This window comes from Gekko japonicus, unplaced genomic scaffold, assembly GCF_001447785.1.
Source record: "Gekko japonicus isolate JY-2015 unplaced genomic scaffold, Gekko_japonicus_V1.1 scaffold3779, whole genome shotgun sequence".
In the NCBI taxonomy this organism is placed as follows: domain Eukaryota; kingdom Metazoa; phylum Chordata; class Lepidosauria; order Squamata; family Gekkonidae; genus Gekko; species Gekko japonicus.
In genome coordinates this window covers 79,794-104,988 of record NW_015162074.1, presented here as the reverse complement: position 1 = coordinate 104,988, position 25,195 = coordinate 79,794, and the positions used below count along the sequence as shown (strand labels likewise).

The following is a 25,195-nucleotide window of genomic DNA, read 5'->3' as shown; positions in this document are numbered from 1 at the left end:
CATGTAAATCCGAGCCGATTTGTTAGCCAGTCAGAGCCCGTGGAACTCCGCTGGATGGGAGGGGCTGAGCCCGCCTCAGCTTTAAAAAGGGGAGGAAAACAGGTCTTCCCTCAGACAGAGAGTTGAGGCTCTGGATAAGAGCGTCACTTTAGCCAGGGTTTTTATTCAGCATTTAGTTAGGGTTTGAGGGTCAGCTGAGGGAAGAAAGCTTATTTCAGCGGGACAAATAAACATTCTGTTAAGGCCCCATCATTCATAAGCGGTATGTGAGGTTCTGTAGAAAGGTGTTCTGCTTGAAAGAAAAGAGCCGCCTTGAACTTGCGGAGATAACGAGGAATTTCAGACAGGCGATATATTTCAGAAGAGGAACGGTTCCCAAACGGTTTCTGGTCTGTCATTTCAGACAGAACCGTTTGAGAACCGGTTCCCTTCCGGAATATATTTGTCATTTCATACACAATCGCTTCTGTCCTGTTTAGGAAACGGGGCTGAAGCGTTTTACCTGTCAACCGCTTCCAAGTACTCCTCAGTTTCCTCTCCCGGTTCCGATGCGCTTTTTCCCGCCGTTTTTTGCCCGCGTGGGCGATCTCCAGCTTTTTTTGGGAACGTTTGCTTTATAGTGTTATAGCCCTATAGTGCTATAACAGAATAGCATTATATCAATCCCATTGGAATGCATGTAGTGTTTTGTTATACTGCTATAGCGCTCTAAAGCGAACGTGTTTTTTTTAAAAAAAAGCCGGAGATCGCCCGCACGGGCGAAAAACGGCGGAGGAAAAGCGGGAAAAAGCGATGCAGTCTGAAATGGCAAACCGCTTCAGATCCAGCTCTTTACCGGAAGGGGAAAGCCATGTGTGAAATGGCAGCCCTATACCGGTTCACTTCAAAACGGATCATTACCGGCTTGAAACCGGGTGAAACTGGGTAATATGAAATTCCCCAACCTGTCCAGAGAAAGGGGAACCAAATTCCCCTTCAGTATTTATTTCCTTTACTTGGGAGCCAGTTTCACTTTATAGATTGAAGTCATCCACACATAACAATTGCCCTATTCCATTCTCTATTAAATAAACCTTTGTTGTTCATCTCCACCTGGGTCTTGTCTGTCGAGTCAAAAAACTAAGAAGCAGGGGTGTCTAGTTACCTCACACAGAAGTGCCCCTTTGGTCTAGCAGGTTTCCAAATATGAGGCCTGTAGGGAACACATAGATTATACACTACCAGGGCTTTTTTTTTGTTACGTTTTGTGTTTTGTTTTGGAAAAAGAGGTGCTAGAACTCTCAAGAGGGAAATGAAGTTTTCAATCTGTATACTGAAAACTCATCAACTTTTAAACATTTTAAAATGAATTTTTGTGAAGAGTTTTGTGAACTGTTTTCCGGCGCGTTCCCCCAGAAAAGAAGCCCTGCACACGACTATCCCTTTATTCAAAAATTGTGCCCCACGTTTGGTTTGAGAACCTGTTTGGTGTAGTGGTTAAGTGTGTGGAGAACCGGGTTTGATTCCTCACTCCTCCAATTGCAGCTGCTGGATGACCTGGGGCATGCCATAGTTCTGTCAGAGCTGTTCTCTCAAGGACAGTTCTGGAAAAAGCTCCCTCAGGCCCACCTACCGCACAGGGTGCCTGTTGTGGGAAGGGGAAGGGAAAGGAGACTGTAAGCTGCTCTGAGACTCCAAGTGAAGGGCGGGGTATAAATCCAATCTCTTCTTTTCTTCTTCTTCTTGATTGTGGGTGATTGGGGTTTTAAAAACCTGTAGGAGAGGCCAGAGTTTCATTCCAGAAGTTCCTCAGAGCCTTCTCCCCACCCCATCACTGCCACACCTGAGGACCAAAATAGTTTGATCTGGCTGAACCAGAAGGCAGAAGTCCTTGGGGATGGGTACGCAATGCTCCCTCTAAGCTGTGGCGTCCTGTGAGCAAAAATTGTACTTTGTGAGCTACTGGCATTAAAGTTGTGAGCGAGCGATTTGGCTCCTGCATAAATTAATTTGCTCTGGAGCCCTCCTTCCTGAGCTAAGACAAAAATGTGTGAGCTGGAGGCTAATAAACTGTGAGCTAGCTCACATTAACTCAGCTTAGAGGGAACAATGGATGGGAGTTGCCAGCACTGGTGGGGCAGGTATGTAGAGGGAGAGTCTGGATTTGTTATTTCATCACATCTTTGTCTTGCTTTTCTGCCAGAATTGTCTACCAAGGTGTTCATTACAAAATATTTCTTTTCTAGAGCTTGAGGGAGGGGTTTTTGGCTGCCTCCCATTGGTAAAAACTGATCTCTGATGGGAGGGATGTTGGCTATTAGTTTAAGATAATTGGCTGTATTTTTGACCTACAAGTCCGTGGGAGGTTTTTTATTTATTTATTTATTCTTTGGATTTGTATCCCGCCCTGCCCGAAGGCTCAGGGCGGCTAACAAGGGCAAATGCCAGATTATAACAATAAAAACAACATAAATACAGTAAATACAGAATACTACAGTTAATTAAAATTAGTAAAAAATAAAATGTTGGTGCTCCAATACTCACTCCGAATCAGAAAACCAAGATGGTGTTCTGAAGGTGTTACAGCTGAACCACAGCAGCAATATATGTCCCCACAACCCTGTCGTCCACTAGGGACGTCCCACACCCCCGATGATACCCGCACCAGCGGTGGTAGAGTGCGGTGATGGAAAGGCGTTGATGGAATAATGGTGGCGGTGGCTCCTACTCGAAAGCCTGGTGGAAGAGCTTCGTTTTACAGGCCCTGCGGAACTGTACAAGGTCCCGCAGGGCCCGGATCTCTTCTGGGAGCTCATTCCACCAGGTAGGAGCCGCCACTGAAAATGCCCTGGCCCTGGTCACAGCAAGTTTGATGGTCTTGGAGCCTGGAATATCCAGGAGATTTTGGCTCCCCGACCGTAGTGCCCTTGGCAAACTGGACACTGGGTGGGGGGGGAGAGAAAATCCTGTCTTCCTGACATTGGCCTCAAAGAGAGTCCTTCAGCAAAAAGTTGTCGCTGCCATTCCCATTTTACAGATGGGAAAACTGAGGCTGCAGTCGGTAAAGCCAGTGGGCAAGAGAAACCGAATTCTCAAGGTGCAAGGATTCAGTTCTTCCCCATCTCACAGCATAGGATGATTTAGGCACATTTTAAAATAATATTTATGCTCAGTTCTGTTCTTCTGGGAACCACTCTGACAACTTCTACACCCACTTGACATTCACAGGTCCCTGGGCATTCATGGCAGATCACATTTATTTATTTGAGATATGTGCCTCCTGTGCTCATTTTGGAAACGGGGGGGGGGGACTTCCAAGGGTGCTTATGATATCCATTAAATGCAAAATGGGACCGGCAGCATGGAATAAAATCGGATAACACATCAGTGAAGATGATGTTTGTAAAACTCATATGAGAAAAAAGGTGGCTGAGAATAATTTTTTTAAAATTAGCAATAATTTTAAAAGGTAAAGGTTCCCTTGCTCGAAAGCCAGTCGAGTCCGACTCTAGGGTTGCGGTGCTCATCTCCGTTTCAAAGCCGAAGAGCCAGCGTTGTCCGAAGACGTTTCCGTGGTCAGGTGGCCGGCATGACTAAACACCAAGGCGCATGGAACGCTGTTACCTTCCCACCGAAGTGGTACCTATTTATCTACTTGCAATTTCTTGCTTTCGAACTGCTAGGTTGGCAGGAGCTGGAACTAGAGACGGGAGCTCACTCCGTCATGCGGCACACTCGGGTCTCGAACTGCTGAACTACCGACCTTCCACAGCCTGCAGTTCAGCAATAATTTACCAGTCAGCAATAAAACACCTGAAAGCCCAGCAGATGGAAAACAGGGCAATGCTTTAGGTTAAGGAGGGGGGTGGGAAAGCTGATGAACTAGCAAGGCGGGACAGAAAGAAGGTGCTGGTGGAATATAAAAAATATCTTCACCTGGTATCTAAAAGACTGAAGCAGATTGCCAGGAAGGAGGGATTGGTGAAGTTTTAGCATTGCAAAAGAAAAAATATACTGGGGCATGCAGGATTATGAGGTTAGATTATTGGGTTAGAGAGCCAGTTTGTAGTGGTTAAGAGCACAGTCTCTAATCTGGGAGAACTGAGTTTGATTCCCCACTCCTCCACATGCAGCTGCTGGTGTGACCTTGGGTCAGTCACAAGTTGTCTCAGAGCTGTTTTCTCATGAGCAGTCATTTCAGAGCTCACTCAGCCCCACATACCTCACAGGGTGTCTGTTGTGGTAAGGGAAAGGAGATTGTAAGCCGCTCTGAGACTCCAAATGAAGGGCGGGGTATCAATTCAATCTCTTCTCTCTCTTCTTCTTATCTTGCCATAGAATTTAGGTAGCCTGCAGAGGGTTGTGAAGATGGTGGGTGGGGGGGTGTACATGAAACTGCCTCGTTGATCATCTGAGTGGGCTTCTAGCTTCATTCGTACATCTCTTTGTTAACTCTTGCATTTTCGTGCCAATTTGGTGCTACCCATTGATCTTACTGGCCTCCTGATCCAATTTCAGCTCCGCATATGCCTCTTGGCTCTGGGTGGCCCGCCTACCAGCTGCCCCCCACCCTCTTTTTCACAATTTAATATAATATATTAATGTAATATAATGATAAAGAGTCACCATTGTCAACAAGGGAGTGCAGAGAACCATTAAATAAAGATAGTAATAAAGGCAGGGGTGTCAAACTCATTTGTAATGTGGGCCGGATCTGACATTAAAGAGACCTTGTTGGGCCGGGCCATGTGTGTCATAAAATGTAATGCCCGGTAGCGGAGATATAAACTTTATAAAGGACACAGACAAACACAATTAAAGATTATCTAAACTTTAAATAAAACCTGCTTAAACCTCTTGCAGTATTTTGTCTATTTAACAGTGTCTGTTAACTGACACCTCTTGCTCTGAATTTTTGCATCAAAACGTCTGTGCTGTAGCAATCTTGGGTATGCTGTTCAAGTGTGTATCTGTAAGCCGCAAACCTTGCACAGGAGAGGCTTGCCTATCTATCTCTCCTGTGCAATTGAGAGGCTGGTAAACTAAGCTGTGATGTAGCAGCAGCAGAACTGGAAAAGGAAGCAGGAAATAGCCAGGGCCTTGTGGGCCAGATTGCAACCCTCTGAGGGCCTGATCCGGCCCCCAGGCTGCATGTTTGACACCTTTGATTTAAGGCCTATTCCACTATTCACTGTATATATGAAAGCTTACCTCACCACTGTGCAAAGATGCCACATTAACAAAAGATATGCACCCTGATCAAAAAAAATCTGGGTATGGCACTGACCGGAATACCCACTTTGTCAGATATTGCCAGTACTTGGCACAGGGTTCTCCAATGGGCACTGTGGCCCCCACCAACACCTTTCCTGGTGCCAACCAAGTGTCTTTAGAATGTGGGAGGGGGGCCAGGTGGAGCTTTTGCCAGCTCATGAAAAGGGGATGACCAGCTCTGATACCAGACAAATGAAGAAATGAAGAGAAGAAGAGATTGGATTTATACCCCGCCCTTCACTATCCAAAGGAGTCTCAGAGCGGCTTACAAACACCTTTCCCTTCCCCTCCGCACAGCAGACGCCCTGTGAGGTAGGTGGGGCTGAGAGAGCTCTGAGAGAACTGCCATTTCAAGGACAGCTCTGACAGAACTATGGCTTGCCCAAGGTCATCCAGCAGCTGCAAGTGGAGGCGTGGGGAATCAAACCCGGTTCTCCCAGATTAGAGTCTGCACACTTAACCACGACCCCAAACTGGCTCTCAAAGGAAAAGGTGGAAACTCTCCCCCTCAAAACTTTTAAGACACGTAATGATACTCATAGGAATATATTAAACACATTGAATGTGTAAACATATACAGCACTTCAAAAGAATGTAATTCACATCAGAGAGTCACGCAGACCACATAATGATGATTCTTGAAGTAATACAATCCAAAATAGTCTACAAGCACAAGCCCTCGTAGGGGCAATAACAGTCCATAAAGTGTAGTATACCCTGACGGTATTGTACGTAATATTAAGACCATTTTGAAGATTATCCTTCATCAAAGGGTATAGTGAGTCAAGGTAGGTACAATGACCATGCACAAATCGAAATGCTATTTCTTATTAAGTGGAGTCCAAGGCCTCTTAGCAAATTCACAACTCAGTGGTATCAAATCTAGCAGGCAAATAGACTCTAGACAGTATTTTCTCTATGGACTGTTATTGCCTGCAGGCTCAAAAAGGTTGGGGACTCCCATTTTAGCATTTAGACTTTATTGATAATGTTCAATCTTAATCTGTAATCCCTAGGACAGTGGTGGCGAACCTATGGCACGGGGGCCAGAGGTGGCACTCAGAGCCCTCTCTGCGGGCACGCGTGCCATCGCCCCAGCCAGGCCCAGACCATCATTAAAGTGTCGAATTCTCTGCCAAATAATTTTAAGTAAATGAAAGCATTTGGGATTGCTTTCCTTACTTTGTTTGGATCATCTTAAATTAATGTATGAGTTGTTTTTTCTAAAGTAAAACCTCCGTATTCAGGTTCAATTGCCGTGTTGCCACTTTGTGATAAATAAGTGGGTTTTGGGTCGCAGTTTGGGCACTCGGTCTCTAAAAGGTTCGCCATTAATGCCCTAGGATGATTTCCTGAGGTTAGATCAGCACCAGTGTTCCCTCTAAGCTGAGTTAGTGTGAGCTAGCTCACCGTTTTTTATCCTCCGGCTCACACATTTTTGTCTTAGCTCAGGAAGGAGGGCTCCAGAGCAAAGTAATTTATGCAGTAGCCAAATTGCTTGCTCGCCACTTTAATACCAGTGGCTCACAAAGTAGAATTTTTGCTCACAAGACTCCACAGCTTAGAGGGAACATTGAGCACCATACTGCGGATGGTGGAGTGGCTTATCCAAGCCCACCTGGCAAGTTTATGGCAGGGGTGAGATTTGCGGTGGGGTCTTCCTGGTTCTCCAGCTTGACCACGCCAACCTGGTCCTCTCCTCCTCATCTTCTGTCCGCCCGGCAGGTACCACAACGTGGGCATCCTCGTGCTCTTCCTTCATGACATCACCGACGTTCAGTTGGAGTTCACCAAGCTCAACGTTTACTTCAAGTACCGTGGAGGGGTCTATCACCCCCTGAACGACTTCATCTCAAACATCGGTTGCGTCTCCTTCAGCATCAGCTGGTGAGCTTGCCTCCCCCTTCCAGGCCCCATAACTAGCCATTGTTCCATAGGGATAATGAGACCCTAGTGGTTAGAGCAGAGGTCCCCCAATCAGGGCTGGCTCACTCACTAGGCGAACTAGGCGGCCGCCTAGAGTGGGACGTCCCTTAGGGGCACCAAACTGCACCCGGCCCCGTACTCTGGGAGTTTCTTATTTGTGTTTTTCATTCTTCCTAAAATGCATTTATTTTTTAAAATTGGTGGGCGCGGGGGGGGGGGGGGGAGAAGGGATCCTCGCCTAGGGTGCAAAATAAGCTGGAGCCGGCCCTGCCCCCAATGTGGTTCCTTTGGGGGCCATGGCACCTGCCAACATGTTTCCCGGCGCCCCCCCCCCAAGTACTTTTAGAAAGTGGGCTTTTGCCCAGCAAGGCTTCTGTGATTTGATTGGCTGTGTGGATTGCTGCTTTCTTCACTGGGTGATTGAAGCTAGCCCAGGGGGCCATTTTGGTGTGCCGTGTGTGTGTGTGTTTTTAATGGAATAATTTTTATTATTAATGAATATAAAACCATTGATACCGACATAGATTCCCAAACAATACAAACTATGTAACATTAATAATATTCTTGATCGTCTGTTCAGTCTATATCTATCTACAGCTTAACTATTTAAAACTCTTAACATGTTTTCTAATAATACAGTCGGGTTAGCAACCAGCTTATATAAATGAAAGAATCTGAGTTCAGCTAGCTAGTATTTACTAACAAAAATTAAAACTGTAATGTATTCAGAAGCTGCCCTGAATGCATTAAGATGAACGTGAATCATCTCATAGGGAAGCTATGTTAAGCTTCGTCTTGGCCAGGGATTCGCGCCAAGACTAGTGCGACCAATCACATTCAAACAGACGGGAAGCGGGAACGCTTGTGATTGGACTATATGCGCTCAACCTGATAGGTTGATATCTGTATAGGAGGTGTGGCTACATTAGCCCGGAATGTTTAAATACCGAGCAGCTGCAATGGAATAGCTGTTCGGGCTATCGAATGTTGTACCGTGTTGGAGAAGTGATCATCGAGCTGAATAAACCTGAGTTTTTGCTGAAATCACTCTCTGACTATTTGTTAAGCACCAGACTTAACAAAAACATACTGTAAGTCTAGGGTTTGTAGAATAAACACTTCAGATGAAACTAAGTAAGCAGGAGCAGTTCTATTCCGTGCCATGTAACTTCTGACCGGAAAACATTTTTCGAATAAAGCTGATTGATAGTTTTTACGTTCAAGTTGTAACAGTCTATTTGTAATTTTTTCTAAAGTATAACACTCCCATATCTTAGACATCCATAACGGTACTGAAGGCGCCGATTTGTTCTTCCGCTTTGAAGCTGTCGCTGTCTTTGCGGCAGTTAATAATGTGACAATCAAACTCTTCCATATTTGTGGTTTTGGAAGATCTTCCCATAGATGAAGCAGTATTAGCTCAGGTCGTAAAGGGAGTGAATACCCTGTTATTAACAGGATCAGTTTCAGTACCTGTTGCCAAAACTCAACAATGTAATAACATGTCCACCAACAATGATAGTATGTCCCCTCCTCACCACACAATTTCCAGCATTTCAGATTTTTAGAGGCATTTTATACGATGTAATTGTATGGGGGTTAAATACCAATGGGTGATTAGGCAGTTTGTGACTGACTGCCTCCTTTGGCAGCCATTTTGTGACTGACTCTGCCTCCTCCGGCAGCCATTTTGTGGCGGCACTCACCACACTCTGCCAGAATTCCAAAGGTGTCCACAAGCTCAAAAAGGCCGGGGGTCCCTGGGTTAGAGTGTCTACTCTTGAGCCAGTCACACTCTCTCAGCCTAACCTGCCTCACAGGGCTGTTGTGAGGATAAAACAGAGGGGAGGAGAATGATGTGAGCCCTTTGGGTCTCCATTGGGGAGAAAAGTGGGATGTACTAAAGTAAAGAAATGCGCAGACTGGCAGAGAGTTCCTGGAATCCCCGGTCTCTCCCAGCACTTGTTCCCAGAGATCCTTTTTCCTTGACTGAGCTGGCAGCCTTCTGCATGCCAGGGGGCATTCGGCTGCCAAGCCGTAACCCCTTCCTGTTGATACCTCGGCTGTGCTGATCTGGACCACTTCTCTCAAGCACTGCCCCTGTTTTCCGCTTGGCAAGCATGGCGGAAACTGTTTTGTCCGATCGTCTCTCAGAGCCCCTTTTGCACCCGGGTTGCTCCGCCCCCGATGTGTGTGAATGGAATGGGGCGGAGTCCAATGTCGGCAGTCCCCTTTTGCACCAGGGTTGCTCCGCCCCCAATGTGTGTGAGCGGAACGGGGCGGAGACCAATGTCTGCAGTCCCCTTTTTGCACCAGGGTTGCTCCGCCCCCGATGTGTGTGAGCAGAATGGGGCGGAGTCCAATGTCGGCAGTCCCACCGCCTTGCGTTGTCTCCTTCTAACGGCCTCCCCCTCTTTTCCTGGCAGGTTCTGGTTCCGCCTCTACTGGTTCCCCCTCAAGGTGCTGTATGCCACCTGCCACTCCAGCCTCCGCTCCGTGCCCAACATCCCTTTCTACTTCTTCTTCAACGCTTTGCTCTTCATCCTCACGCTGATGAATCTCTATTGGTTTACGGTGAGTAGCAAGCAGTGCCGTGGGGGCCATTGTGGTGTAGAGGCCCAGGGAGTTGGGTTCAGATCTGGGAGACACAAGCTCAGATCCCTGCTCTGCTGTGGAAGCTTGCCGGGTGACCTGGGGCCAGTCACGCAGGGTTGCCAGCAATGCTCCCTCTAAGCTATGGAGTCCTGTGAGCAAAAATCCTACTTTGTGAGCGACTGGCATTCAAGTTGTGAGCGAGTGATTCGGCTACTGCATAAATTGGTTTGCTCTGGAGCCCTCCTTCCTGAGCTCAGACAAAAAAGTGTGAGCCGGAGACTAAAAAACTGGGAGCTCGCTCACACTGACTCAGCCTAGAGGGAACACTGGTTGTGAGGATAAAATGGAGGAACAGGAAAGCATGTAAGCCAATTCAGGTCCCCAGTGAGGAGAAACGTGAGGTATGAATAAAGTAAATAAAAATAATTGATGAACAGAAGCTACTGAGGAAGAATCAGCACGGATTCTGTGAGGGGAGATCTTGTCTCACTAACCTTTTAGAGTTCTTTGAGGGGGTGAACAAACATGTGGACAAGGGTGACCCAGTCGATGTTGTTTACCTAGACTTCCAGAAAGCTTTCAACATAAGAACATAAGAGACGCCAATGTTGGATCAGGCCAAAGGCCCATCCAGCCCAACACTCTGTATCACACAGTGGCCAGAAATACCAGTGCCATCAGGAGGTCCACCAGTGGGGCCAGGACATTAGAAGCCCTCCCACTGTTGACCCCCCCCGCCCAAGCACCAAGAAGACAGAGCATCACTTGCCCCAGAGCCCCTATCTATACCTTGTGACTAATAACCACTGATTGGACCTCTGCTCCATATGCTTATCTAATTCCCTTTTGGAGCCGTCCATGCTTGTAGCCGCCACCACTTCCTGTGGCAGTGAATTCCATGTGTTAATCACTCTTTGGGTGAATAGATAGAGAAGGTGGATAGAGAAGGTGGAGAAAAAAGTACTTTTCTTCCTTTCTCACAATACAAGAACCTGTGGGCACGCGATGACGTTAATAAGCCGTAGGCTTAGGACAGATAAAAGGAAGTCCTTCTTCACCCAAAGAGTGATGAACACGTGGACTTCACTGCCACAAGAAGTGGTGGTGGCTACAAGCACAGTCAGCTTCAAAAGGGGATTGGATAAACATACGGCGCAGAGGTCCATCAGTGGCTATCAGCCACAAGGTATAGATGGGACACTCTGTCTGGGGCAGGGATGCTTGGGGGGGGGCAACAGTGAGAGGGCTTTTGGAGTTCTGGCCCTGCTGGTGGACCTCCTGATAGCCCCTGGGTTGTAGCCACTGTGTGACACAGAGTGCTGGACAGGGTGGGCCACTGGCCTGATTCAACAGGGCTTCTCTTATGTTCTTAACTGGAGCTGACGAGCTCCAGACGCCTCAGAGGGGTGTTGAGCCCCATGGCATGCAGGCTTGCTGGTTTTGTGTGGTTGCATCACGTAACTTGGTGACAGTTGACGGGTCCAGATTTATCCTTGGCTATCTGTGCCATCAGTCATCCTTGCTGCAAGGTATTCTAGATCTTCAGATGAGTCCCACCCCCTCCAAAATTAACTTGCTCTTGAGAACGCCGCCCTGAGCCTACGGGGAGGGCGGGATAAAAATCTAAATAATAAAATAAAAACACCGGGTTGGCAGCGCCTTCTATCTTCTCCCGGCGGGGTCCACATGTTGTTGTAATTTTTCTGGTTTCTTTCTGGCTGCCCGGCGACCTTCTCCCGGAGGCTCGGTGTTTTTGCGCGCGACAGAACTATGCCTGTGCGTGCACTGAGTGATGTCGAATTGTAACACAGTAAAATTCCCTAGTAAGAAGAAGAAAAAAACCCCTAGGATGCGATAGAGAGAGATTGTGGTCAAGCCTGCAGTGCTGGCTTTCTGCTTGCAGGGGACGTTTTCCATAGGGGAGCCCTCAAAAATGGGATTCTCGGGATAAAATAATAGAAGAAATAATGATCATAACCAAAATCAAGATAGACAAATCCCCGAAAGCTCTGCTTTTAACTCTCAGAGAGGAAAATGCTCTATCTAATATCAAAAGAAAAGAATCTCTCTATTACTTTTTGCAGCCAAAACCACATTAGCAACCACATGGAAATCCACGAGTAGGCTCAATGTAAACCTCTGGTACAAAAAGCTATGGAACCTTTATATAATGGAGAAAATCTCAGATACTCTGAAACAAAATCTATCTAGAGGTGGTCAGAATGACATTGTATGTATATGGTACCCCATCCTAGTACATCTATCTACCAAAGAAACAGGACCTGATGTAATAAACACTCTGCATCTATGGTAATTTTCAAACTGTATAATACCGACAAATTGTACGAAATGTATGAAGCCATTGAGAGCTGACTAGGCTCATGCTTACCTTGTAAATCTTTGCTGTTTATAAAAATGAATAAAAATTATCTGTTAAAAAAAGGGATTCTCCCCCAATACCCAGTGTTCCCTCTATGCTGAGTTAGTGTGAGCTAGCTCACAGTTTTTTAGCCTCCGGCTCACACATTTTTGTCTTAGCTCAGGAAGGATGGCTCCAGAGCAAACTAATTTATGCAGTAGCCAAATCGCTCACTCACAGATTTAATGCCGGTAGCTCACAAAGTAGAATTTTTGCTCACAAGACTCCACAGCTTAGAGGGAACATTGCCAATACCCATACCTGCTGCAGTGCTGCCAGTCTGTTCCCAACTCTTTATTAGGGTTCCATTTTGCCACAAAAAAGATCGGGCCGCTGCTCTTGCTTATCTTTTCCAGCTTACCTGTCTACCTACCCACTTACCTGATTGATGCCCCACCTTTCTGCCCAATCAGGGACGGTTCTGATGTCACAGGGAAGCCCACAAACACGCCCCACTGTCAATGCCCCTCTTTTGCTGACTGCTTCCTACCTTTTTTGCCATTCTGTGATTGTCCTGCAGTGTTCCCTCTAAGCTGAGTTCGTGTGAGTTAGCTCACCGTTTCTAAGCCACCGGCTCACACATTTTTGTCTTCGCTCAGGAAGGAGGGTTCCAGAGCAAACTAATTTGTGCAGTATCCAAGTCACTCGCTCACGCCTTTAATGCCAGTAGCCGGTTTGGTGTAGTGGTTAAGTGCACGGACTCTAATCTGCGAGAACTGGGTTTGAGTCCCCACTCCTCCACTTGCAGCTTCCTTTAATTGTGATGAGCGTTAAAGCCGCAAGGTTTACCCCAATCAAAGTATCCATTGCTGATGAAAACTTTCCCTCTTCCCTTCTTTTGTCTTCTTTCTTCTTCTGGAACGCCCTCCTGAGGAAACCATGGGGCGACTAAAATAGTCGAAAGCCCAGTAGCACCTTTAACGCTAACAAACTTTACTGTAGCATAAGCATTTGAGAAGCACAGCTCTCTTTGTCAGGTGCATGGAGGGTATGAAGAAACCGGCCACAGATGTATACCCTGCTTCCCCGAAAATAAGACCTACCCTAAAAATAAGCCCCAGCAGGATTTCTATGCATTTGTGGTATAAGCCCTAGTGTGTCTTCTTGAGAAAAAATAAATATAAGACAGTGTCTTATTTTCGGGGAAACACGGTAGGTGGTAAGGGGAGGGGGGGATGCAGAAAGTGCCAAGTAAATGCCCTATCTTTGTAAGCCACCCTGAGCCTGCTTCGGCGGGGAGGGTGGGGTATAAATCAAATAAATAATTTTTATTTGGTTCCCCTCCTCCATTTTTCTTTGGAACAGTGAGGTTACCTGGAACCTCTGCTTAATTAAATCTTAGTCTCACAAAGGATCAGCATGTACTTTTACAACAGGCTCGGCTCCAAGTTACGGCAAAAATGTTGTGGCTGTCAGAGTTGGGCAAGCCATAGTTCTGTCAGAGTTGTTCTTGAAAAAGAGCAGCTTCTGTCCGAGCTCTCTCAGCCCCACCTACCTCACAGGGTGTCTGTTGTGGGGAGGGGGAGGGAAAGGAGTTTATAAGTCACTCTGAGACTCCTTAGGGTAGTAAAGGGCGGGGTATAAATCCGATCTCCTTGTTCTTCTAAACAAAGCCAGTATGGTGTAGTGGTTAAGATCGTGGGCTCTAATATGGGAGACCCGGGTTTGATTCCCCACTCCTCCACATGCAGCTGCTGGTGTGACCTTGGGTGTCACAAGTTCTCTCAGAGCTGTTCTCTCAAAGGTATGTAGATATGTAGGGTGTCTGTTGTGGGGAGGGGAAGGGAAAGGAGATTGTAAGTCGCTCTGAGACTCCCTTGGGTAGTGAAGGGCGGGGTATAAAGCCAATCTCCTCCTCCTCCTCCTCTTCTTCTCCTTCCGCCCCCAAAGTAGCATTTTTGCTCACAAGACTCCACAGCTTAGAGGGATTGCCTCTGAACTCAGCAGTCCCATTCAGCTCTTGAGGCTAACAGCCAGCGACAGACCGTCCTCCATAAAATCTGCCCAATCTGCTTTTAGGTTGATTTTACCCCTGTGGCTGTCAAACCTTGCGGCTGTGGGTTCCCCAAGTCAAACTGAAGCATTCTGTGAAGCGGTTCTTCCGTTTGTCTGTTGCGAACCGACTGCCGGTCAGTCTCGCGGGGACGGAGGTTGACCGGGCCCTCTCCCCCTCTCTCCACAGTACATCGTCCTCTTTGTGGTGAAGATCTTGATGGGACAGGTGGAGGAGGTGAATGACGTGCGGGAGTATGACGCCGACGCCGGGAGGAAGGCCGCAGACCTCCAGAAGAACGACGAGAAGCTGCACTGGAAGGAAAGGTAGCTGAAACCGGGGAGGAGGAAGCAACACCTGAGCCCCTCTCGCCCCCTACTTCGTTGGCCGCCCGGGCCGGGCAACCAGGCTCCAGTGGAGATGCCCTTCCCTGCTCTGTTGGAAGCTGCCTGGTGCAGAATCTGACCTCAGAAAGAGGCCAATGGGCAGGACAAGGGTTTTTTCTTCTGACCTCTGCGGGGATCCTTGACCCAGAGACCCCAGGGAGTTGGCGCAGGCCATTCCGTCTGCAGCGTGGGGACTCTAACCCTTGGGTTACAGCCAGTTTGAGAGCCAGTTTGGCGTGGCGGTTAGGAGCGCGAACTCTAATCTGGGAGAACTGGGTTGGATTCCCCACTCCTCCACATGCAGCTGCTGGTGTGACCTTGGGTCAGTCACAAGTTCTCTTGGAGCTGTTCTCTCAAGGGCAGTTCTTGAGAGAGCTCTCTCAGCCCCTCCTACCTCGCAGGGTGTCTGGTGTGTGGAGGGGGGGGAAGGGAAAGGGCTTGTGTGCTGCTCTGAGACTCCTTCAGGTAGTGAAGGGCGGGGTATAAATCCAATCTCCTCCTCCTCCTCCTCTTCTTCTTCAGAGAAGAAAAACAGGTTGCTTACCTGTAACTGATGATCTTCGAGTGGTCATCTGTGCAGTCACACCTATGCCTGAGAGGGAGGCGCGAAAATCCCTTTGTGAGCTTTGCATACCACCGATTCGGATCAGCACAGGCGCATAATCCCATAGGTGTGACCAGTGTTTCCTCTAAGCTGAGTTAGTGTGAGCCAGCTCACAGTTTTTTAGCCTCCAGCTCACAGTTTTTTGTCTTAGCTCAGGAAGGGATGGCTCCAGAGTAGGCTAATTTATGCAGGAGCCCAATCGCTCGCTCACAGCTTTAATTCCAGTTGCTCACAAAGTAGAATTTCTGCTCACAAGATTCCACAGCTTAGAGGGGACATTGGGTGGGACTGCACAGATCACCACGAAGAAGATGAGCTGTTTATTTTTATTTATTTATTTATTTTATTCATTCATTTAATTTATATCCCGCCCTCCCTGCCATGGCAGGCTCAGTGTGGCTCACATAAAATATAAAACAATTAAAACAGAATTAAATGAAAACAGAGCAATACAGTTCAGAGTGTTATAAAATACAAAGTGCTAGTTTATGTCAGACGGCGGGCTTAGCCGCATCCTCAGACAGTGGCCGGCCAATAGCATAGTCTGGGTCAACTGGCTGTTGACAATGTGGTTAGTGTTGGGCCAGGGCTACAATTTCTTGGGTGCGGCTCCCTCATTGAAGGCCTGGTGGAAGAGCTCCGTCTTGCAGGCCCTGTGGAACTGTAAGAGGTCCCGCATTCCGCCAGTCCAGAGCCACCACTGAAAAAGCCCTGGCCCTAGTCGCAGCCAGCCTGGATTCTCTAGGGCCCGGTAGGGCCAAGCGGTTTTGGGACCCCGGTCGTAGTGCTCTCTGGGGAACGTGTGGGGAAAGGCGGTCCCTTAGGTATCTAGGTCCCTGACCATATAGGGCTTTAAAGGTCAGAACCAGCACCTTGAACCGAATTCGGTATGCTATAGGCTGCCAACGCAGTGCTTTTAGCGCAGGTCAGATGGGCTCCCGCATAGGGAGGCCCAACAACTGTTTGTGCTGTAGATCTGTCCCCCACCCGCCCCCACCCTGTATGAACTTACGAAGGTGTCTGATTCCAAGTCAGCAGATCCCGGGTCCAGCTAGACCGCTCCTCATTGTTCTGACCAGTGTTCCCTCTAAGCTGAGTTAGTGTGAGCTAGCTCACAGTTTTTTAGCCTCCGGCTCACACATTATTGTCTTAGCTCAGGAAGGATGGCTCTAGAGCAAACTAACTTATGCAGCAGTCAGTTCACCTGCTCACAACTTTAATGCCAGTAGCTCACAAAGTAGAATTTTTGCTCACAGGGCTCCGTAGCTTAGAGGGAACATTGGTTCTGACCCAGCCTCCTATCAGTAAAACAGATGTTTCCATGCTCCAGCATCCAGTTTAGTCTTGTCTGCTCCGACGAGCAGAAGCTCTCCCAGGCCTGCCCAGCACCTGCCGATAAAATGCCAGGCTTTGATTAGAGTTGCCAGCTCCGATTCGGGACATTCCTGGACATTTGGGGGGGCGGAGTCTTGGGAAGGCGGGGCTTGGGGAGGGGAGGGGCCTCGGCGGGTATAATGCCACAGAATCCACCCTCCAAAGATGCTGTTTTTTCCGGGGGACCTGATCTTGGTCGATTGCAATTCCCGGAGATCTCCAGACCAATGTTCCCTCTAAGCTGTGGAGTTTCATGAGCAAAAATTCTACTTTGTGAGCTACTGGCATTCAAGTTGTGGCTGCAGCATAAATCAGTTTGCTCTGGAGCCATCCTTCCTGAGCTGAGACAAAAGTGTGTGAGCCAGAGGCTAAAAAACTGTGAGCTAGCTCACCCTAACTCAGCTTAGAGGGAACACTGCTCCAGACCCCGCCTGGAGGTTGGCAAGGACCTGGGCAAGGAGAGGCGTGGCTTCCCCTTCCAGGGCTCTTTTTGTAGAAAAAGCCCAGCAGGAACCCATTAGCATAATAGGCCACACCCAACAGAAACTCATTAGCATATTAGGCCACACCCCTGCCAGCACAGCTCATTGGCACATTAGGCCGCACCCCCATGTTACCAGAAGTGTGGTCATCCAGCCACACCCACCTTTCCCTTCTTATTCTGTTTACCTTGGTTTGTTGTCAAAACCCAGGGCGTTTTTGTAGCAGGAACTCCTTTGCATGTTAGGCCACACACCCCTAATGTAGCCAATCCTAATGAGTTTCTGCTATTGGGTGTGGCCTATTATGCTAATGCGTTCCTGCTGGGCGTGGCCAACTCAGGAGCCAGCCGGAACTCCGTTCCTGTGCGTTCCTGCCCCAAAATAGCCCTGCCCTTCACAACTGGCACTCGCCCGGCGGACTGTCTGTGGGCAGAACAGGGCCTCGTCTTCCTGCGCAGGTTTTCACGTCTGGTGCCCCTTCGTTCTGAGCAAATTTAGAGTCCAGCGGCACCTTCAAGAACAGCGAAGTTCTAATTATAAAAGTGTGCCTTGCACACAAAAGCTCACACCTCGAATGAACCTTTGATGGTCTTCAAGGTGCCACCGGACTCTAAATTTGTCCTGCTGCTTCAGACCAACACGCTGCCCCACCTGGATCTATCTTCATTCTGAGCCATCAAGGTGGGTAGCCATGTTGGTCTGAAGCCACAGAACAAAGTTAGAGTCCAATGGCACCTTTAAGACCCACAAAGTTTGGTTCAAGGCAGGGGTTATTTCCTGCAGGAGCGCACAGGAGCGGAGCTCCGGCAGTAAGGAGCCCAGGGGGCGGGCACATGCAACAAGCCCCACCCCCTGCTCCCAGCAGCCCTCAGTCGGGCCACGAGGAACAAGCAGCAGCCAAGTAAGTTGCAGAGCCACCCCCACCGGCCCGCCTTCAGGTACAAGCTCTCTCTCCTCTGTGAGGGCAGATCTGCACGTTCCCCCCCCCCATAGCTAGCAATCCAAAACAGTCCAGTGGCACCTTTAAGACCAAGTTTTATTCAGGTACAAGCCCTCCCTCCTCTGCGAGGGCAAATCTGCACGGCCCCCCCCCCCATAGCTAGCAATCCAAAACAGTCCAGTGGCACCTTTAAGACCAAGTTTCATTCAGGTACAAGCTCTCCCTCCTCTGCGAGGACAGATCTGCACGTCCCCCCCCCAATAGCTAGCAATCCAAAACAGTCCAGTGGCACCTTTAAGACCATATTTCATTCAGGCACAAGCTCTCCCTCCTCTGCGAGGACAGATCTGCACGTTCCTCCCCACTCCCAATAGCTAGCAATCCAAAACAGTCCAGTGGAGCCTGAGCGGGGGGTGCTGCCTTCTGACACGCTTCCGGTGATGTCAGGGGGCGTGGCATAGGCAAATGAGTTATGCCAATGAGTTATGCTAATGAGCGCCTGCACCTCTTTTTCCACGCACACGAAAGCTCACACCTTGAATAAAACTTTGTCGGTCCGCAAGGGGCCACTGGACTCCAACTTTGTTCATTCCGAGCAGCTCTTCTTCCCCTCTGATCTCACCGGTCCCGATCCGTCCCGCTCTCCCACCGTCCCTCTCGCTCCCCCCCCCTTGTCCTTTTGGTCCGAAGCCCTTTTGGTTCAGCCGCTGCTCTTGTCCTTTGCAGGAAACACCTCATGAACGGGATCGTGAAGGACAAGCGCCTTTGAGAGGGGAACGGACGCGCCCCGGGGAAGGACTTGCCCAGCCCTGCAGCCCCCTGCCTCCTTCGCTCGAGCCCCAGCCAGTTTGGAGAGCTTCCGGCGTGGTCCTGCCCCTCGTTTAATAGGGAGAGCTGGAAGGGGGCGGCCTTCGCGGGGGGCACTGCCTCACGCTCGGCTGGGGTTCCTTCAACGGCACACGTGCGCGACGGGCTGGAGCGAACTGTCGGGTGACTTTTTCTTTGCACTGGTCAGGTGGGAACAGGGTGTTTTTCTTTACAGGCAGGAGAGGACGGAGGACCCCCCCCCGTCTCCCCCTACACTGCCCCATGTGCAGGAGGGCGTGGCCAAGACCAGCCCTGCCCCCCCTGGATCCTTTGGTTAAGGACGGGCACAAGGCGGCGGAGGGGTTTCCTCTCCGCTGTCACCGCTGGAGCCCTGATTGGCTGAGAGAAATGAGAGGGAGGGCCGCCCGTCACTCCAGGAAACCAATCGCTGTGGAGAACCGATGAAGTTCTGGCCCCCGTTTACTGTGGCTGAAGAGGAGGAAGGCCCTGCAGAACTGCTCTCTCTGTTTCTCTCTCTGTCTTTCTCTCTGTGGCCCTTTGATGTATTTTTTGGGATATGTCTTCTGCCCTTGCCCTGTTTGGAGAGAAGATGTCCATCTGTCCCTCCCCTTGGGATACGTGTAAATGGATGAGGAATCATAGAGAGTGACCACTGGAGAAGTAGCAAACTCGTTCGGGAAATTTCCTTTTAAAAAAATGTTTTGTTTGTCTACGTAAGTGTATTTCGGCCGTCAAAAGTGAGCAGGTTACTGAGGGGGGGGGGAGACGGTGAAGGAAATCGACTGCTGTGAACGTTGTCTGTGGTCTGTAAATATTTGTGCTCGACTAATGGGGTACGAAAAGGTCACTCCACGCATCCTGCTCGACCTTTTGATGCGTTGGCACCACTGGGGCAAAGCCTCACAGAGGCCGGCGGAACCTCCACGGGCAGTGACAGTCTTTCTGCAAAATAGCAGGTACCAGGGAGGACAGGCGCCTTTCTTGCTGGAAGCCTCCGTCCATCCGTAGCCCAAAAGCAGCTGTACCTTCCAGGCCTCATCCCGCCTACTATTTTGCTCCGTCCACAAGCTCCATGGAATGGGAAGGGAACCCAGGCGGGGCGATTTGGTCTCTTGGAATGGTCTGCCCCAAGGCCAGAACGTCAGCCACAAATTACACCTGCCAGATTTAGAAACGGCTTTGCTCTCTTCCCTGCCGGCAAAATCAAGCGGCGAGTTACTACTTCTATATTCCTTTCCAGACTGTTGATGTGCCGGCAATCTCATCGTAATGAACTGTCAGGTACCAGGAACCTCATGTGAGGTTGAGGAGGCAGAGGCAGAGACTGAGAGAGAGAGCGCGCATCCCCACGAGTTAGCATTAATCCTGTTGCGGAGCTTAGGGCCGGCCCTACGCTTGGGCAGACATGGGGACCAAATTTGGGAGTGCTGTTCAAAAGAAGAAGAGGCGATTGGATTTATACCCCCCGCCCTTCGCTCCCCAGAGGAGTCTCAGAGCGGCCTACAAACTCCTTTTCCCTTCCCCTCCCCACAACAGACACCCTGCGAGGTAGATGGGGCTGAGAGAGCTCTCTCGAGGACTGCCTTTGAGAGAACAGCTCTGAGAGAACTTGTGACACCCAGGGCTCTTTTTGTAGAAAAAGCCCAGCAGGAACTCATTAGCATAATAGGCCACACCCAACAGCAGGAACTCATTAGGCTATTAGGCCACACCCCTGACAGCACAGCACATTAACATATTAGGCCGCAGCCCCATGTTACCAGAAGTGTGGTCATCCAGCCACACCCACCCTTTTGCTTCTTATTCTGTTTACCTTGCTTGTTGTCAAAACCCAGGGCCTTTTTTGTAGCAGGAACCCTTTGCATGTTAGGCCACACACCCCTAATGTAGCCAATCCAAATGAGTTTCTGCTGTTGGGTGTGGCCTGTTATGCTAATGAGTTCCTGCTGGGCGTGGCCAACTCGGGAGCCAGCCGGAACTCCGTTCCTGTGCGTTCCTGCCCAAAAATAGCCCTGGTGACACACATGGTCGCAGTTGCACGTGGAGGAGTGGGGAATCAAACCCGGTCCTCCCAGATTAGAGTCCGCACACTTAACCACAACACCAAACTGGTGGAGACGGGAGGGAGGCAGAAAACAGTCTGGAAGTTGTGCAGCTGTAGTTCCCTCCCTTGTTGCTGGAGGTGGGGGAGTACTCTGGGGGAACTCCCTTTATAGAAAGACTTGCTTCCTGTCCAGAGGCCTGGAAGTAGCATATGGGGGGGGGGGATGGTCGATCTGACAGGAGCAGAAAACTCGTAAGAATCAAATAATCTGGGGTCAAATAATCTCTCCTGGGGCCTTCAGTGGGAGAAGGTGGTTTTCTACCCCGCCCTTCGCTACCTGGAGGCATCTCAAAGCAGCTTACAATCTCCTTTCCCTTCCCCTTCCCCTCCCGACAGCAGACACCCTGTGAGCAATGCTCCCTCTAAGCTGTGGATTCCTGTAAGCAAAAATTCTACTTTGATAGCTACCGGCATTAAAGCTGTGAGTGAGCGATTTGGCTGCTGCATCAATTAGTTTGGCTCTGGAGCCCTCCTTCCGGAGCTAGGACAAACACATGTGAACCGGGGGCTAAAAAACGATGAGCTAGCTCACACTAACTCAGCTTAGAGGGAACACTGGTCAAGAGTCAGGCATTGGCGACGGATTTCCATGAGAACTAGAAACTCGCTGCTTTTTTAATTTTAGGAGCTGGCAATTTTGAGCTTTGGTCAACTAAGTGATCACCGTTGCCTAAATTTGCATATAAAAGAGAAGCCCGTGCCGCCTCCTGTTGTGGAGTTACTGTTGATGGGCCTGTCTGCCATGAACCTGTGTGACGTAGGACCTCACCATTCACAGTCTGGCAGTTCGCCTGACTTCCTGTCCTCCCCCCCCCATTATGTCGGCCTTTTTCGTCCCACCAGGCCACCATCACGATCATCAGATCGTTAAATTTGGCAGGAAATACGCCTGCCTCCCACTTCTGTTTCCAGATTTCACCATTCACAGTGATACTGGGAACAGATACCCACCCACCTCCATGAGTGGTCGGGGTCTACTCTAATCCTCTTTGGCTGTCCGGTATTTTTGAGCGCTTCGATGATTAATTTTTAAGAACCCGTCCGGCTCAGTTCACCTTTTCCCCGTGACCACACAGCTGAGATTCTTTGCATGGTGAATTCTGCGGGTGCTGCAACTCCGTTCGGAGAACCCCGATAGCTTTGGTCCCTCAGCGAAATCCACTTTGCTAGAAAAAGGCACAAAGTTTACCAGTTGTTCGTGAGGTTTGGAAAACGCAGAGAAACGTGTGTTATTTAAAAAAAAATACATGCCTGGATTTATTGGGGTCTGTCTTCAACAGGAAATGAAGAGTAACAAAAGTTGTCTCTTGTAAAAATTAAACTGGCTTCTCTGTTTGTTTAAAAGGCACCAGGTGTGAGAGTCACCTGAGGTTCTTCGTCAGCTGCAAACACATATCTGAAATCAGTGATTTGCTTATTGGAAATGGCAAGGAATTGGGACAGGGAAATCCGATCCTGGAGGGAGTGGTAATTTGGGGTTAATCTCTCTCTGATCACAACCCAGAAGAAAGCTCTATAAGAAGCAGGCAGGAATTGTCTGGCTTTCTGAGTGAAATTGTTCCGAGCAGGGGATGTGGCAGTGTTACCGTATGCGAAGTATTAGAAACGTTTTCTGACTTCACCAGGAACATGAAAAACCTGATGATTTCTGACCACTGAAGTGTTGTTGTTTTTTAAAGGCACGAACAATGTCCAGTCGACACACAAACCTCTCCTCTTCCTGTGACTGTACGGACAGCACGAGCTATACGGTTTTCGAGTTGCAACCGAGATGCCTCCTTTGAGCCAATTTTAGCATAATTTTTGCACCCTTTTGCACTTCCTCTGGGTGTTCAGGTGGATGAACAGGGGGAAATGTTTTAACAAACGCAACTTTGTTTTAGCTAAATGCTGGCTAGCACGTGGGGGGAATTCTCATTAAAACCACGCTTGTAAGAGCGGTCATGACACGCTTGTCTGTGTGTTGTAAACTTTGTTGCGCGGGGGGGGGGTCTGTGCTCAGGAAATTTCATCTGGTTCGGGGTTCGGTGGGGGGGGGGTGTCTTTTGCCACAATTCAGAAAAGGGAACAGAATTCAAGTTCTTAAGACTCAGGCGGAGATGTATTTGAAGGAATGCCTGCAGTCTAGTAGTATCCACTGCTGAGGGGGAGACAGGAGCATATGTTCATAGATTCATAGAGTTGGAAGGGACCTCCAGGGTCACCTAGTCAGGGGTCGTTTCGTAGAAAAAGAGGTGCAGGAGCTCATTAGCATAACTCATCACCACAACTTATTTGCATATGCCACACGCCCTGACATCACCGGAAGTGTGTCAGAAGGCAACACCCACCGCTCAGGCTCCACTGGACTGTTTTGGATTGCTAGCTATGGGGGGGGGGGCATGCAGATCTGCCCTCACAGAGGAGGGAGAGCTTGTACCTGAATAAAATTTAGTCTTAAAGGTGCCACTGGACTGTTTTGGACCGGGGCCCCGGGGGGAGCTCGGGGGGGGCTCTGCAGCTTACCTGGCTGCTTCTTGGTCTGACTGAGGGCTGCTGGGAGCAGGGGGTGGGGCTTGTTGCATGTGCCCGCCCCCTGGGCTCTTTACTGCCGGAGCTCCGCTCCTGTGCGCTCCTGCAGGAACTGACCCCTGCACCTAGTTCAACCTCCTGCACAATGCAGGAAATTCACATATACCTCCCCCCCACACACACACACACCCAGTGACCAGTGTTCCACGCCCAGAAGATGACAAAAGACCTTCAGGATCCCCAGCCAAACTGGCCTGGAGAAAACTTGCTCCCTGACCCCAAAGTGGTGATCAGCATTTCCCTGGGCGTGTAAGAGAGGGCCACAAGAACTAAGCACTGAGGCAACCCTTCCTGCCCTCCCTCTCATGATAAAGAGTGTTTGTGGGAAGGACGCTGTGTCGGGGAAGTTCTCGTGTTTAAGCGGCTGATGCTATCTTGCAAAAATTGACATTTGTATCCAACGCTCCCTCTAAGCTATGGAGTCTTGTGAGTCAAAATTCTACTTTGTGAGCTACTGGCATTAAAGTGAGTGAGCGAGCGATTTGGCTGCTGCATAAATTAGGTTGCTCTGGAGCCCTCCTTCCTGAGCTAAGACAAAAATGTGTGAGCCGGAGGCTAAAAAACTGTAAGCTAGCTCACACTCACCTTAGAGGGAACACTGTATCCTGAATTTACTCCTGCTTTGAGGAAAATAATGTTTGAAACACGGCTTTACGCTGGCTTCCGTACCAGCAGGATCCGACGTTCTTCTAACCGAATGACGTGTGGAGCACATCTTCCCTTTGGGAGTATTCTTCCCATTTGAAGGATTATTGTCCCTGAGGACTTCGACAAAGGTTGTGGACTTCTATAAAGGACCAAGCAAAGACTGTAACTTAACTTTATTTATGAAAATCGCGACAATTAATATATGTGCACAATTGGCAACCTCCTTTGAGGGCAGGTGCCTGCTTCACCTCTGCATTTAGGAGCAACTAGAATGGCAGGCCACACTTTCAACCGACTGCTCCCCCCCTCCAGTCTGATTGGAAGGATACGGAACCAGAACAGCATGTCATGCAGAAAGGAAGCGATACCAAATCAGAGATGCGATGGGCACACTCCTTTTTGTGTCGTGCTCATTGGGGCATTTTAATCGCCTCCTGAGCTTCTTTCTTGTACAGTTCTGCTTTGTAGGGTTGCCAGCCTCCAGGCGGGGCCTGGTAATGAATAAATATACACTGCAAGAGAACGTGTTCTATTTGTGACTATCCTTCTATAAAGTGCATAATGACCAGAGAACGTGAATAGTATGCAGTCTTTGCCAATGACAGGAGCGCTCGGTCCATGAATCTTAGCTGTGCAATGTATCTTGTAGGACCGGCAATAAGCAACAGAATACAATTGTGCAAATAGAAGCAGGCTTACAATTCCAGAAACTCCCGTTGGGGTTTGACTTTTTAAAAAATTGATGTGAAATTGACTGATAGTTGCTAATTTGAATGAACGGAATTACCTGATGAGGATGTAAAAATGGCACATTATGCACTTTATAGAAGGATCGTTACAAATAAAACATGTTAATGTATACATCTCTTGTGTATACTTATTCCTTACCAGGCTTTCCTAACACTGCAGGTGGGCTTGCTACAACCCCCAGGTGGGGCCTGGGGAATCTCCCGCTTTTACAACTGATCCCCAGCTGACAAGAGACCAGCTCCTCTGGAGGAAATGGCTGCTTTGAAGGGCAGACTCCGTGGCCTTGGGCCATGCTGAGGCCCCTCCCCTCCCCAAACCCCCC

At 49.0% G+C, this 25,195-nt stretch overlaps 1 protein-coding gene across 1 annotated transcript in view; it reads left to right on the top strand.

Annotated features, from left to right (window-relative positions):
* CERS1 (ceramide synthase 1) overlaps window positions 1-20,295 on the top strand; it is a 33,096-nt gene extending 12,801 nt beyond the window's left edge. The window contains exons 5-8 of the mRNA XM_015405635.1: window positions 6,979-7,140; window positions 9,606-9,753; window positions 14,376-14,512; window positions 18,699-20,295. Coding sequence (XP_015261121.1) covers window positions 6,979-7,140; window positions 9,606-9,753; window positions 14,376-14,512; window positions 18,699-18,741 — 490 coding nt within the window. The 3' untranslated portion in view covers window positions 18,742-20,295. The remainder of the gene's footprint in view (window positions 1-6,978; window positions 7,141-9,605; window positions 9,754-14,375; window positions 14,513-18,698) is intronic.
* The last annotated feature ends 4,900 nt before the right edge of the window (window positions 20,296-25,195 follow it).